General features: G+C 42.2%; 1 protein-coding gene across 11 annotated transcripts in view; it reads right to left on the reverse strand.

Annotated features, from left to right (window-relative positions):
- Positions 1-362: 362 nt before the first annotated feature.
- Positions 363-15,964, reverse strand: part of PPP4R1 (protein phosphatase 4 regulatory subunit 1) — a 66,334-nt gene continuing 50,732 nt past the window's right edge. For all 11 annotated transcript variants that reach the window (XM_055706245.1, XM_055706248.1, XM_055706247.1 and 8 more), the window contains 8 exons: positions 10,239-10,334; positions 8,555-8,740; positions 7,021-7,182; positions 6,339-6,439; positions 4,508-4,628; positions 4,278-4,412; positions 3,131-3,272; positions 363-1,456 (listed from right to left, as the gene is read on the reverse strand). In XM_055706245.1, coding sequence (XP_055562220.1) covers positions 1,293-1,456; positions 3,131-3,272; positions 4,278-4,412; positions 4,508-4,628; positions 6,339-6,439; positions 7,021-7,182; positions 8,555-8,740; positions 10,239-10,334 — 1,107 coding nt within the window. In that variant the 3' untranslated portion in view covers positions 363-1,292. The remainder of the gene's footprint in view (positions 1,457-3,130; positions 3,273-4,277; positions 4,413-4,507; positions 4,629-6,338; positions 6,440-7,020; positions 7,183-8,554; positions 8,741-10,238; positions 10,335-15,964) is intronic.

Below are 15,964 nucleotides of genomic sequence, written 5' to 3' on the forward strand. Positions count from 1 at the left end.
AGTTGCCCCTGGAAGACACAGAGGAAGATATTGTATCAGTATTTTTAAATGAGAGGAAACAAAAGCAGTCAAGGGACTGAAGGTAGGTTAAGGGCAGCTCACAGTTTCCTGTAAATCTGCACTGAGGTGGATACTCACACTCACTTTAGCAAAGATGCCGTTTCACACCGGAGCGACAGGTTCCCAAGCACAACAGGGATGCTTGAAAGACAATCTAGCAAAACCTCAATTACACAGCCACGGCATACCTGTGCTGTAGTACACTCCATCTCAAAATGAAAAATTCTTCACAATCACTAAGCAAACCACTTCCCCCTGCAACAGCCATCAGAGTGTAAAGAACTAGAAAAAAAGACGACCACTTAAATTTCAAACTTATTCTTTTAATGTCTTAAAAAGGTCACAAGATTGCTTTGAATCTTATTAATAAATTTTATTTGGACAAGTAGAGAACAACTTGTATCACAACAGCTTTAAACAACATGAGTAAGGACTGCAGCTCTCCAAGGAGGCTCACAGATATGTACAGTATATGAAGAAAAAAGTTGCACCTCAGAGCCAATCATGATCAAGTTAAAAATACCTGACTTAAAGCACATGTGCTAATAAATTTTCTTTAGGTCATGACCAGCATGAAAATAATTAGGACACAGGTACTCAGCAAAGTTGTCTGCTAATGGGTACAGCAATATGCTGCATTTAAGGATTAAAATCAAATTCTAGTTTAGTGTTAGCACTGAGCCCTTAAGAGAAATCCAAATTTCTACTTTTCCCATTTACAAACATCAAAGCTATTCCCACTTAAGGGTGTGCCCAGCTGCACAATCAACTCCTTGAATGATAAAAACTTTTAGCGCTAATACTGGAGGTCTTGCATCCTGGTATAAATTTGCCTTTCTGGCCATTTCATCTATCAGTTGCTACAGAAAATACTTACTAAGTTAACTCCTCAGGAGAAACAATGCAGGTCTCTGGAAATCGCATCCTTTCTACAATTAAAATGATCTGCCAATTCAAGTTTCATTTGTTCAGGAAGACAGAAGATTTAAGGCTTCGGTGGCAAAAATAATCCTCTGAGCAGTGTTTTTCTAAAGTCAAGCTGACACAGGTATGTTTACTTCTCTTGACTTAAAATTTCCTGTTACCAGGTTTAGATAACATCTACCTGTTAAGTCTGGCAAGAAATCTCTCCTTCCAAAGAGGCTGTCCTAGATCAACCATTTTAGAAGCATTTGAGGACAGTGTGTTTAATTTAATTTTTTTTTTTTAATTATAGCAACATTCAGAACTTTTTAATACGTTGATGAAGCAGTGCTCATAGCATCATCTGCAATTTTGGTACTGGCAGGGTGTATGCTTGCAAAATATTTGACATCACTGTCATCATCCATTTGGAGCGCCATAATTGTTTGTTCCACAGCTTCTTGATGAGAGTTGGCAGAATTCAGAAAATATTCTGTAAGAGAAAATGCACAAGACTTACAGGAAGAAAAGACAGCAGATACTTCAACACAAACCTCAGCATACTATCATGAGGTTCAAAACCTCAGAAGACCGCGTACACGTATAGTCAAACCGGAATATCTGAGCAGACACACAATATGCTTCTGAATATACCTATAAATTCACTTTTAAAAAAATTAAATCATTCCATGTCAGAATAAATGAGAATCATTCAAAGCACAGTGGCTCTAACAGTGCTGCGTTAGAGTACAGGATTTCTACGGTCCTTCAGTATAGAAGTAAGCATGACAGACTCCATAAGCAGAGGAAAAACAACCTGCAAGAGACTTGGAAGGAGTGTGCTTCTAGTTGTGACGGAAGGTATCACAAACCCATGGCCATGCCACTCCATTTCAGTTCCAATTCCATTGCCAAATAATTATCAAACAATAAAACGGGTAACATGAAATAAGAGTGGAAGAAGTTACAACATCTGACAGTTTTCATGAACTAGGCAAACTGCATAAAAGCGACGTAACTACAAAAAGCTCAGAAAGGGCAGTTTAGATCCGAGGTTTAAAAACTTCCGAACTTGTTTTTTAAATCTGCCTTTCATAATCTATCCACCATCCCTAATCATATACGTAACATCTTTGAGGCAGGGACTATCTGTATTATAAGCTGACATAGTGGCAATGCGCAATGGGGGTGTACCGTCCAGGTAGAGGAACACAAAAATAGCGAGGACAACAACAAAAATATCAATACTACACAGTAACAGTGACAGCCTTGGCACAGTTTACAAGAGGGTAAGTTACTGCACATCAGCTGATCCATCTTAACTGCCTACATATGTTTACTCAGAGTCTCCAGCGTGCACAGGACAGCTAGCAGTAGCCTAGCTCTCACTGTGCTGGCATCCTCTGTGTTGTCCGGTGCCCTGAACATTTTGCATTTATTTTCACGCTTTCTACACTACAAACAACAGTCCTCAAGCCGGTCTATGGTTCTGAGAAAGTGACCAGAACTGGATGAAGTGTTCCGAGTGTGGACACTGCTTGTTTACAAAATAGCATAGTATTTCTGATGCTGTTTTCCTTTACAGTACTTTGGGCACCGAGCACCACTGACTCTTCTGGCACCTGCCATGCACTGCAGTTTGAAAGTTGGAAGTCTAATTTCCCTGAAGATACTCCAGAGAAACTTTCTTCCCACTGCTACCATAAAATATAAAAAACAAACAGCTGACATCTCCAGTAAGAAAACAGATGGTGGATTTGTATGTAAGGATTTCTCTTTCTTTTATTACAAAGAACATTAACAGAAATTTTTTTTAACTGAAGAAAGGGCACTGCTCAACAAGCTCACAGTTGCTAGTTGTTCATGTGTGCTTTCTGTGCCCTGACGACAACTCCACAAACTACTTTGTTCAGGGAAAATGGTACCAAAAGAGCAGGCTGGCATATGAGCAAGAACTCTTATTTCCTCAGCATTACAAACAGTGGCTCTGATGCCACAACAAGGTTTGTGGGTTTATGTCCGCCAAGGTAACATCCCACACCAAGGAAACTGTTAAAGCAAGTGTGACCCACTTCTGATGTTGTTTCTTCTTTCCCAGCTGACTACAGGAAAGCGGAGGGACAAAAAGATACGCAGTGAGCTCACTGCAACTCTCTCTGTGACTAACCTTTCTCTAAAAGGGTTTGCTTCAATGTTTTTGCAAGCAGGACTCGAACATTTGGAACCCTGTCAGATGCCAAGTGTAGTAAGTGTGGCAACAGATGCACAGCAAACTGGTCCATGGGCAGGCAGTCGTCTTCGCTGATAGTCTGGCAAGAGCACAGAAACAATTTCATTACATTTCAGCACAGTGAGGATAAAATCCCAACACATAATCAGAGCTAACAGATCTTATTGCCCTCATAGCACAAATACAGTAGGTGTATCCACAACGTTACAAAATATGGTACAATACTTTCTAGCACAAAGTCATACACAATGCAGCAAGTTAGTGTTGAGGAAATTCAGGCTTGGTTAGAAGCCCACTTTATTTTGCATGAAGGCTGGCAACTTATTTTTACTGTTTGGGGTTTTTTTAATCACCGTATCATTTGAAAAACAGGGAAGAAAAGTAAAAGACTTTCCCAATCCTTCTCAAGACTGATTTACTCTTTCTTTTAACTAGGTACTGTATTATGATAAGAATGATTCATCTCAATAAGCCTCTGTTGCACCCAAACATGTTTCTCTATATACACTCAAAGCTCGCATTTCTCCAAATACTTCAAAGAACTGTCCCACTTGGGCAGCAGTCATGCTGGCTCCCAGACTGCACCTCTGCTACTGCCTCCAAATGTGACCATTTCCTCAGGACCCCAGCTAGTTTCAACTCTTCTGCTTATTTTGCTAAGAATACATTGGTTTTGACCAAGCTGCACTAGTTGGCTACAGAGTTCTAGGCAATTCCTAGTGCTTGATTTCTGAAGGGTAACCCAAAAAAGCAGCAGGCTGCTGCAGCATACTGTAAAAATCTCATTTCATGCCGAGTAACAAAGCGGCTTCCCAATTTAGAGATTATTTTGCTATGCTTTTGTTTTACATTCAACACCAGATTTAACAAGCTGATGTTAATATGCTAAGCTGAAGATGCACTAAAGCTCACCTACGGAGCAACACAGAAGAAAGCAGCTATGAAACCTATTGGAAACAGAGTTCTCACATGTTGATTAAAATAGTGTCAATAGACAGCTGAAGAGTTCCAGCGGCTATCTCCCCTTAATTCTTACCACCACTGCCTCCCAAAACCAAGTAAGACGAACAAAAAGACATTTCACCTGGCAAATAAAGACAAAAGTTTGCCGACCAGACCATTTGCGGCATCTACAGAACTTTTCAACAAGTTCATTCATGAGATCTACCACGAAGGTTGATGTTGAAGCCAGGTACAGCTTTTTTACCATTTCACTAACCTTGAAGAAATGAGAAGAAAAAAAAATACAAAAAATTACTTCTGACCACCAACCCTCAGAAGTTTGAAATCCTGAATTTACGTAGATTGTTTTACCAGCTTGTAAGAAATCCAACGGACAGAAGACACTTTGTCTGCACAGAGGCTGAAAGCAATAGGTCGCAAGTAGTCATAAATGTCTCTGGCACTGTACAGATCTAGAAGCAAGATCAGTTGCCTACAAGATGGAAAAAGAACCAGAGTACATTATAATAAGAAGAAAGGTAGCTTTAACTGTGAATATGATCATTTGTAAGACAACACTTGCTAAATATGCAAAGTGGCCATAATAAAGTTACTGAAAAGTAAAATCTATTTTTCAGTGCTATCAGTCAGACTATGGGTCACTTACAAATTTTAAATTGCCACTTATTCACAATAATGCATGCATGAGCTCAAAGAATGAAGAACTAGGGGAAAAGGCAAGGAAACCAATGTTGCATTTACAAGGCAGGGATCCTGGTAACAGCTACAATGTACATGCAGCACAGTGATCCAGCTGTGAAGGACACCGCAGTGTGCACGCACATTTGAATACCTAGTAAAGACATCTCACACATAACACATGTACAGCTACAAAGTCACTACTCTTTAAGTCTGGTAAGTAACCTCCGTCCACTGATTTACCGAATCAATAAACTTTCTCTATTTCAGAGTATACTGGACAACTAGACAAATTACCAGTCTTCTTCAATTTGTAGTGAGTTCATCAAGATTTCAGCAAGTTGCAGACACTAGTGTGTCATGAATGGTAGAAAGCATGTCAAGAGAAGCGGCATGACACGTCACAAGCAGCTGATTGAACGCCTCCGTACCACAGTAACAGGTAAGTGATTTATAGTTATTAAATCAAAGCAACACTTAAATGCAGCAAAAACATCATGGCATCATGATGAGTTGTTAAACTAGGTCTTTCAAAATTAATTCAAAAGATACACCGTCATAGTCATTACTACGTGCTCATTTCATCACTCCTGCTAGAAAAGCCCTGGTCACAAAGTGTCTCCTCACAGGATGAGTGTTGCAACCCTGATCAACTTGGTGGCCCTCTGCAGAACTTGTTCCAGCCAATCAGCATCTTTCTTGTATTGGTATGGATGTATGACTCCAGATGAGATCTAGTGAGTGCTGACTAGAGGGGGCTAATCTGCTCCCTTGGCAGATAATGACTGCGCTCCTGTCGATACAGCCCAGGACTGTGCTGCCAGGACACACTGCTCTCTCACGTGCAGCTCACCATCCTCCGTGATACTCTGGGCCTTTCCAGCAGAGCTGCTCCCAGGGCAGCCAGTCCCCAGTCTTTATCACTGTCAGAGGCTCTTCCTTCCCACGCACAGGATTTGGCATCTGTCCCTCACTGAATTTCAGAAGCCCCTTCCTCTGTTAGCTTTCCTGAGCAACTTGACCCTTCAGAGCTGCCTTCCATAGAAGCCCCCCTACCAGTTCCACGAAAAAGTTAAAGTCTGCTCAGATGAAGTCCAAGGTCACTACTCTGCTGCTCACTTTCTTTACTCCCCTCAAGATCTCGATCTCCTCCATTTCACTGTCACAAATTCAGCCTACTCATCAAATACAGCAACTCGAAACCAAACAGCTAAACCACTTCTATTTGACTTCAAGAGCAACCAGATGTGGTCTTCTCTTTTGGCAATTTCTTTTCTATGGAAGGGTAATGCTTCCAGCATATGGTGATGGAACAAGACATTCACATTCCAATATTTTCAGTGATATACAGCTACTGGGAATTTTTAAGCAACAGGAACGAGTGGAGGATAGGGACTATCCACTAACTAAAAATTAATAATGTCACTGTAAAATATCTATTCTATCATTTTATCATTTTTACATATCCATAACAACAAAAACAAGCATCCAGAAAACTACATACTCAGCCAGCTCAGCACGGAAACGCCAGTTCCTGCTGTTATCAGTCACGAGGAATTCCTGAAGCTGATAAAGATACTCTCGTCTTTTGTCAAGATGAAGAAGCTGTAACAATAAATATAAGCTTACATAAAGCGTAGGCTACAATAAGCACATAGAAGAGCAGCTTTAAAGTACAACTAATGAAAAACTTTCTTCAATTTAGAAAAAAAATACGTTCAGCAATAGTGTTGCTTTCCTAGGCTAAACCCTATCATGCTTAAGTCTGTAAAATCACATGGGGCACTACTGAAATGAAAATCTATTCTCTACTTTTACTCTAGGAAACAAGACGGGTAAGCAGTAAAGATAGCATTGATTTTAGAAGATTTTACAAACTGTGTCTTTCAGCTCCAAAAATGAGGCAGTTAACACAAAAACTCCTAAAGAAATTTGAGAAGTAAGCTGTGTAGAGAGGTTAGAGCTGTCAAAAAAAACTTAATACTATCCGCTTGCATCTATATACTGAATAAACATGCATGAACCAGGCTCTTCAGAGAAAAGAAAGTATCAGCAATACATTCTAGTATTCAACCGACATCTGCATAGATTCCCATAGAGTTATACTGTGCTATTTTAAAAAGTCCGTACAACTAAATGAAGCAAAACACATAACTGCACTTGCCCAGAGTTGAACACAGACATACCTTCAGAAAGTCATGCAAGTGTTTAAGCACACCTATCCTGACTTCATCTAAATCTTTTAAAAAGCCATTGAAGACAGGAACTAAATCTCCAGCTGTAAGCTGGTCTCCAAGGATGACGGCAAGTTCATGTATAGAAAATGCTAGTGTCCGCCGAACCTTCCACTGTAAAACAAATAAATAAGTTCTATTGATGTATCATCTGAAATGCTCTATTTTAACTTGAGGGTCAGTATCCAAGTGTGACTCCCAGTGAGCTACAGCACTTAACAAATATATTCCACAGCATCTCAATTAACAACTGAAAATTAAATGGCGAATTTAAAAACAAAAAGAAAGGGGGGGTGGGGGGAAGGGTGGCATGGACAAATGACAAGGTATCACTTCTTCCACCTGAGTATCAAGGAACTAGGCAAACAGAGTAATGAAAATATTTCAATTTTCCAGGTGTCGGGAAGGAGAACAGTATTCCTGACATCGGCGCTCTTCCACATGTTACACTCTGCTATAAATTCTTTTGGATAAATTAGTTCCACACTACTACTCTCTCAGTTGTTTAATATATAGAACAGCATAAGATATATCCAACAGTGTTCCAGCTGGCATATTTTAGCTTCCATAACAGGTAAAGTTTCATCCACATCGAGTGCTCAGCAGTCTAAGGACCAGTAGAGCTTTTACTCGCCCTAAACCGAGGGGGCACTGTTTTAATACAGTAACTATTTCAAGTAAGTCTTTTCAAAAAGAAAAAAGCATCCATTCTTTAGCCAGCACTTTCCAATTAACATGTGTATTGTTCTCTTGCCCTGGTTTAGTGATTCAATCTTAGTTTAGATTAGACTGGTGATAAACTCTGGACAGTTTTGAACACAGAGTAATTTGTTTATATTTAATTTTTAAATTTATTAGCTAGTTGTTTTTAATGGCTTCAAAAGAGTTTGGAAAATGTGAGCAATAGCTATGTATAAAATTACTCACTGCACATCACCGAGAACCGCTGCTCTGACATAGCAACCAGCAAGTTCAAGAGAGGTGAAGTAGTCTGAGAATGTTAAAAAACCCAAAACATAAAAAGAGCATCTCCAAAAAAGGAAACAAAGGAGGAATGGGGAACAACTGTAAACCAACAGTAAAATGCACAGTTACCTCCATACCACCTGACAAGGAAAATGCTGTTATTTCCAGTATTTGTTTTTAAAACAGCAACACTGCGTGGTGGTGGTGGTGATGTTATTCCCTTATGACTAACTGGATACAGCACCAAAAGGCCACCGAAAAAGGCCTGGTGTGAGGCTGACTCACTGAGCTCCAGACATGCCTGCAGGGGCACATGTCTGCTCATGCACAGCAGCACAGCCCAAATTCTCATACCTATGAGAACCCCAAGCACTGCCACAAGATCTCAGGCGAGCCGAGAAAATTGGAGACCTCTCCTTCACATTCCCACTGGAGAGAGCAGAGCAACCCAACACCCACTAAACAAGACAAATCATCGTAACAGTTCAGAGCATTCACTGTCAGAGCTTCTTGAGCTTACCTGCATGTCAGATGCCAGTGTCTCGTAGGTATCTTTCAAACAGTGCCAGTTCTGTCTGCCTAACGTAAGTGCCACACCTGGCAGGCTGTAGGCACAGTGTTTGGCAATCTCTGTATCAACTGTTTGTGCACGAGATGGATCAGTCATTGATAAATACTGATCTAGCAAGGCCTGAGGTACAACATCCTACAGCAAGAAAAGGGTAGAGCGTTTATACTATTTTCAGTAAATTTTCATGAGGCTTACTAAAATTCCAGGGCACGCTGTCAGAAGAAAATTTTTTCCCCCCACAAATATAGAGTATGATTTAATTACAATCTCTTAAGAATGAAAAGGGTTTGTATTTCATAAGTTCCACCAAAAAGTTCCAAAGAAACGATGACAAGACTGAGGGCTATTTGAAAATATACAGACTAACTTAGTAACAGTTGAATGGGCAGATCACTGTCTACTTTGGCAGACCAGGATATTAAGACGCTACATTCTACCTTTCTACAAACACTCAGGCTCACAGGCTGTGCAAATTGGTCATTATAACTTATCCACACAAATAGCAGATTAGCAAGTGAGACTCGCTCGAAAATAATTTTCCTGTTCCTCTCAAAATCTTGGGGAGGTAGGGAGAAGAAAACTAAATTACAACGCCTTGGGGAGGGAGGGAAGGGGAGGGGGCAGAGTATACATGTTCCATATCGCTTCTGGACTCCCTAAACCAGGGGTCCTCAAACCTTTTAACCAGGGGGCCGGCACACGGATGAAGTGGCAGGCAGCCATCTGCCGCTGCTTGGTTTCCCCCCCCAACCCCTGGCGGGGTTCTGTAAATACCGGGGGCCAGACCGAGGACCCTGGGGGGCCGTATCCAGCCCGCGGGCCGTAGTTCAAGGACCCCTGCCCTAAACACTCAGCAGGAAGGAAAAGACGTCTCCAGAGACAGAGATCTCCAGTGAAGACCAATACTTCTCCCCACTGACAAATTAAAGCATCTGAACTAAAATTTTGTGAAAATCTCTTTGCGTTGACTTCAACACAGTCTTTGTTTCAGCTGTTGTCAGTTTACTTCAAGCACTGACTCTACCCAAGGGGGTGCACAATAGGATTTCCTTAACACAGCTGCCAAATAGCTCAGCTTACATAAGCAACAAGAGGGACTGAGGTTCCCACTCAAGGAATCACACTGGTGCAAGGTGGCATGCTTAATACTGAACTATGTAACAACAAACAGTCATTCCTTTTGGGAAAAAATAACAAAGAGACAGTTCAAGCTTAATGAAACCCTCTTGCAACTTTTCTGCAAAAAGCTGTCATGGGGTCGGGGCAGTTCTACTCAAAACCCTTAAAAAAAAAATCCTGTTTCCTCAATAACCTAATTTCCATTACAGGATAGGTTCCATAGAAAATGAAACCAAATGAAACCAGAGCCTGGAAGTCTACAACAACCATTACCTCATGTCAAAAAATACTGGTATCTCTTATACATAATTAAAACAGAAGCAACTGCTGAAATCAGCCATTATCTCTCGAGACACAGAACATTTTAAAATACTTATTTGAGAGGTTTGCCATATTTAATAGAAGCTACACCAGAAACGACTGAACACCATGCATAAAAGCAATCCCCACATACACACAAAAAAAATCCACTTATCTAAAACACGTAGGAAAACCAGAAATCATTGTCATTTACCTGCACTTTGGATTTTCTTTCTTCATCAGGGCTGAAGCTACTGTTGGTGCTCAAATCTGAATCATTGTGAATATAGTGAAGCGTAGAGTCAATATTCTATGAAAAAGGAGGAAGAAAAAAAAGGGTCACACAAAATACACGCAAGGATTAAACACAAAACAAGTGTCAACATCAAGAAGTGCTGTCCTCACCTCAGGGATTTTTTCTTTGTTTAAAGGAATAAATGTTTTAATATCTAATACAATTTCACTACAGCCCAAAATCAACAGGTATGTAAGATAAATCTTTCTTCTTTCAAACACACTCCTCTTATTCTACCCTGTTTTGGTTCTTATGAAAATCACAGGAGAGGAGTACCTTTAAGACTGCATTAAGGAAAATCTAACACATTGCTTCTCTCCTGAAGGGAAAATGAGAAAACATCTGTAGCTGATTTTGTTGGATTTGTGCTAGAAAAGGTCAAAACAAAGGCACCCTCACACTTAAGAGCATAAACTGATGAGACTTACGTTGTTGTTCCTTCCCTAGAGGTGATCTGTAATCTCCTCTACAGATGAGCTATACCTTATAATACAGAATCTTAGTGGACCATTGCTGCTGACACTAGTCATCACCCCTCTCAGCAGTTCTATTAAAATAAGTTTTAGCAATCATTCAAGCATCCTGGCTACGTATCTGGGCTGTGAAGATAAGGACTGAGACTCTGTTTCAGAACTCTATTGAGCAGTAAAGGTTTGATGCTCTATCATAAACTGAGCTGCTAAGGGGATGCACGGTCACTTTCTATACTGGTGAAGTTCCCCAAATATAATCAACTTTGCACAATCAATTGTGAATTTCAAGAAATACGTGATGAGTATTTGAAAAGTTGATCAGGCTCCTGTGTGGCAGAACAGGACAGGCATTTTTTTGCTAGATATGAGCCAAGGGATCTATCCAAAGATGCTGCAGGGTGAGCTCTCAGGGTCAACACAAGCACTGAGAACGTGCCTACTCTACCAGCTGTTCAGATCAGTTTGTCAATGAACTATAAAACTTCCTCAAAAAAGCCTCCAGGATACCATCTGCCTTCCTTGGTTTAACTTCAGACAGTTGCTTTTCCTCTTCCATGAGCTGCTTTCATCTAAGCACTGGGTTGTAATTTTAGTTGCTGAGGTATAATTACAGGTGATAAAGAACAGGTAGAACTGTGAGGCAATTACGTACCGCTGGCACAGCAGCCCAAGTCACCTGTCAGGCTTATCAAGCAGCAGCAAGGTGTCAAAGAGCCAAGAGAAAGAAGAGATATTTAAGTGACTCCGTAACTAAATGTGTCAAGCAGCAAACTCCAACTGTAAAACCGCCAGAAGCTCTCAACACCATCTCAGTAGGATTTCGGTTTGTCAGCCAATTCTTTACTCTTTTTTAGCCTTTTTTTTCTCCCCAGGAAAAAGAGACAATTTTCAGCATTGCCAGAAAGTCACCTGCCTTGACCCCTTTCAAATCAAGAAATTATTAGGCAGCCACAGTGCTTTCCATGAGTTGCCCAGGTACATGGGCATCCATTCTCCTATCATTATTTCATCTGCCTCACAGGGGGCAAAGGATTCTAGGTCAGGAGTTAACTAGGTCAGGGGTTAGCAGGGGACATCTAGAAAGCTTTAAAATAGATTCAAAGGGGGAAGGGAATAAAACCAAGCTCATTAGAGATGAGCCCAGGGGCAGCATGCCAGGGTTGGAGGTGAGATCAACAGCACAGCTGAAGTGCATCTATGCCAATGCCCAAAGCATGGACAACAAGCAGGAAGAGCTGGAAGCCATTATGCAGCAAGAAGACTATGACATAACTGCCATCACAGAAACATGGTGGAGTAACTCACAAGACTGGAGAGCTGCAATGGAGGGCTACAAACTCTTCAGGAGGGTTAGACTAGGAAGGAGAGGTGGTGGGGTAAGTCTGTATGTCAGGGAGCACTGACTGCCTAGAGGTGAATAATGGTGGCAATAGGGCTGAGTGTTTATGGGCAAGAATCAGAGGCAGGGCCAACAAGGCGGACATCCTGGTCGAGTCCTTTGCAGACCACCCAATCAGGATGGAGAGACAGATGAAACATCCTACAAGCAACTGGGAGAGCTCTCCAGATCACTAGCCCTTGTCCTCATGGGGAACTTCAACCTACCAGATGTCTGCTGGAAATACACATCGTGGACAAGAAACAGTTTAAGAGGTTCCTGAGTGTGTGGACGATCACTTCCTGACACAGCTGGTCAGAGAACCCGCCAGGGGAGATGCCCCACTGGACCTGCTGTGTACAAACAGGGAAGGACTGGTGGGTGATGTGGTGGTCAGAGGCCATCTTGGACATAGTGATCTTAAGATGATAGAGTTTTTGATTATTGGAGAAGTAAGGAGGGGTGTCAGCAGAATCGCGATCTTGGACTTGCAGAGGCCAGCTTTGCCCTGTTTAAGAGCCTGACTGACAGAGACCCTTGGGAGATAGTTCTGAAGGGCCAAGGGGTCCAGCCAGTATGGGGATATGAGAGGCAGGTCCTACTTAACTAACCTCATCTCCTTCTGTGACAAGATGACCTGCCTAGTGGATGAGGGAAAGGCTGTGGATAGTGTCTACCTGGACCTTAGTAAAGCCTTCCACACAGTCTCCCACAGCATCCGCCTGGAGAAACTGGCTGCCCCTGGCCTGAACGGGTGTACTGTTTACTGGCTTAAAAGCTGGTTGGCTGGCTGAGCTCAGCAAGTGGTGGTGAATGGAGTCACATCCAGCGGGCAACTGGTCACAAGTGGTGTTCCCCAGGGTTCAGTGTTGGCGACAGTTCTGTTTAATATCTTTACTGATGATCTAGATGAGGGGTTAAGGGCAATCTCAGTAAGTCTGCAGATGGCACCAAGGTGGGTGGGAGTGTTGATCTGCCGGAGGGCAGGCAGGCTCTGCAGAGGGACCTGGTCAGGCTGGACCGATGGGCCGAGGCCAGTTGTATGAGGTGCAGCCAGGCCCAGTGCCGGGCCCTGCCCTTGGGTCACACCAGCCCCACGCAGCGCTACAGGCTGGGGCAGAGCGGCTGGGAAGTGCCTGGTGGGAAAGGGCCTGGGGGTGCTGGTCAACGGCCAGCTGGACATGAGCCAGCAGTGTGCCCAGGGGGCCAAGAACCCAACAGCATCCCGGCTTGTACCAGAAATAGTGTGGCCAGCAGGACCAGGGCAGTGATTGTCCCCCTGTACTCAGCACTGGTGAGGCTGCACCTCAAATACTGGGTTCAGTTTTGGGCCCCTCACTTCAAGAGGGATGTAGAGGTGCTGGAGTATGTCCAGAGAAGGGCAACAAAGCTGGTGAAGGGTCTTGTGAGGAGCAGCTGATGGAACTGAGGTTGTTTAGCCTGGAGAGGAGGAGGAGACTCAGGGGGGATCTTATTGCTCCATACAACTACCTGAAGGTTGTAGGCAAGTGGGTGGTAGGTCCCTTCCCCTAGATAACAAGTGACAGGACAAGAGGAAACGGCCTCAAATTATGTCAGGGAAGGTTTAGATTATAGATATTGGGAAAAATTTCTTCCCTGAAAGGGTGGCCGAACATTGGAACAGGCTGCCCGGGGAGATGATGAAGTCACCATCCCTGAAGGTATTTAAAAAAATGCATAGCTGCAGTGCTTAGGGACATGGTTTAGTGATGGACTTGGTAGTCCTGGGTTAACAGTTGGACTTGATGATCTCAAAAGTCTTTTCCAACCTAAATGATTCTATGATTCTGCTACAATCAAAAGACTCCATCTCACAATCTCTGCTATCTCAACTCTAAAAAGTGAAGTTAAAATATACTGAAGGGTGTCACAGATGGGAATGTGTTTACCATGCCACTTTTAAAGTCAAATACACATTCCAGAAAGGAAGAGCTTCAGTACAGAGGAACCACAGCACCAGTTGGTAGTTAAGTCAATGCAGGATCTCTATTCCTGCAGGTGAATTTCCATCTGTACTCTTTCCATGTAACACGCACACACTGAACTAACTGAGCGTTGCAGAGAGCCAGGACATCAAAATTCAGCAGGGTTTAGCCTGAAAGCTTCTTGCATACCCAACTGGTGAACCACCACCTTCGAGATGCAAAACCTTTGTCATGGCCTTACAAACCTCTTACATGAGGTTTCCTTTAGCTGCAGTATTACAAGATCTCTGTGGCTGTGCTCCATAGACACCTGCTCTGCACCATGGTTGCACGCAAAGCCCACAGCACCAGGACAAATGGTGCTGGCATTTCCTGACAGGGCAGCTGGCCCAAAGAAAAAGAGAAGACGCCAGTCTCAGGGGTCCAGTCTCCTCCAAGCATCCACCCTCCTCTTACAGAGTAAGAGTAAGTACTTGTGCCACACAGGAGTGGGCTGATATTAGTCCAGTTTCTTTTCTCTTTCTTTTCCTTCCCTTCTCCCTCTACTCCCAATTAAAAAAAGAGGACTCCCACACCCATCCACTGGGAATATGATTTGGGAGATTTCTTCAGGCTTACATTCGTCAAACCTTATAGAAAGCATACAACCTAAAAAACCCCAAAATGGTGGCTCAAGGAAAAATAAAACTGCTACCCTCATCCTCAAAAAACAAGCTTCATCTATGTCCCAAAATCTTATCTGTTCATTCTGTTACAATACTTATTTTCATCTGAATACAGAATCTCTCCTTAGCATGTAGCATTAACTCCTTCGGGAGCCAATACAGCTGCAGAAGGACAAACAAACTATTATTTTGCCTTTTGTATGTGTGTAGAACTGTGAAGGCTGCTTTCAAACATAAAACGCTGTAGCTTGGTTCTTCTAAAATGTCCAGTACCCTACTGACACGTAGCTATACTGAGACTTAAAAAAAACCAACCCAAACAAAAACCCAAAACCAAAGCAACCCAAAAAACCCACGAAAAGTAACACCTGTAAAAATCAGAGCTCTCTTCACTGAAGCAACAGTCTACTTGCTGAACAGATCACAGCTTGATTCCCAAATTCTAGGTCACCTCTGTAACATCCTTTCACTTGTAAAATGAGAACTTGATTCAGTGCTAATAAACAAGGAACTGACAGATTATAAGCATCCTTTTAAAAAGTAGATCTGAAACATGCAAAACAAACATATACTAGCAATGTGACAGGCTGTTAAACTCTGCCAGCATCCTACTCTGTAAAGGTATAAAATGCAGCATAAGTCCCTCTAAAGAAACACCACCCCAACCACCCCCAGAAATCAGAAGGACAACAGGTGCATTTACACTGTCTTTTTACAGATTAGCATTAGAAAGTGACGACAACAACAACATATCAAGACTGACATCAGGAACGGGCTATGTGGTAGCTAGGGCAGCTTAGGTGAAAAGTTAATTAAACATCAGCTAGAAACGCTGCTCCAGTTAAGGCTGAAAATGTTTCCACTGGACTGATGTCAACTCCTAGACTTTTCAAAGACATTTATCAGAATTTCAACTGAAAATATCATTTAGGCAATATGATTCAACAAATCACTTGCTCTGGTTTTATGGAGCATATTTGCAACCATTGCTTCCTGCGTAGCTACAGCTTGTGGCACAACATGCAGTGAAAACAGTAGGTTTGGCCTAATACTCAGTACAGAACAGAAAATAGCATCAAATGCCACAGACTTCAGTCAGGGTGCTGAAAAATTTAGTGCAAAAAACTTGAAACTGTTACTGATTGTTCAAATCCACTTTCTCTTCCAGCAGTCCACACAACAG

This window comes from Falco cherrug, chromosome 3 (genome assembly GCF_023634085.1).
Source record: "Falco cherrug isolate bFalChe1 chromosome 3, bFalChe1.pri, whole genome shotgun sequence".
Lineage (NCBI taxonomy): Eukaryota > Metazoa > Chordata > Aves > Falconiformes > Falconidae > Falco > Falco cherrug.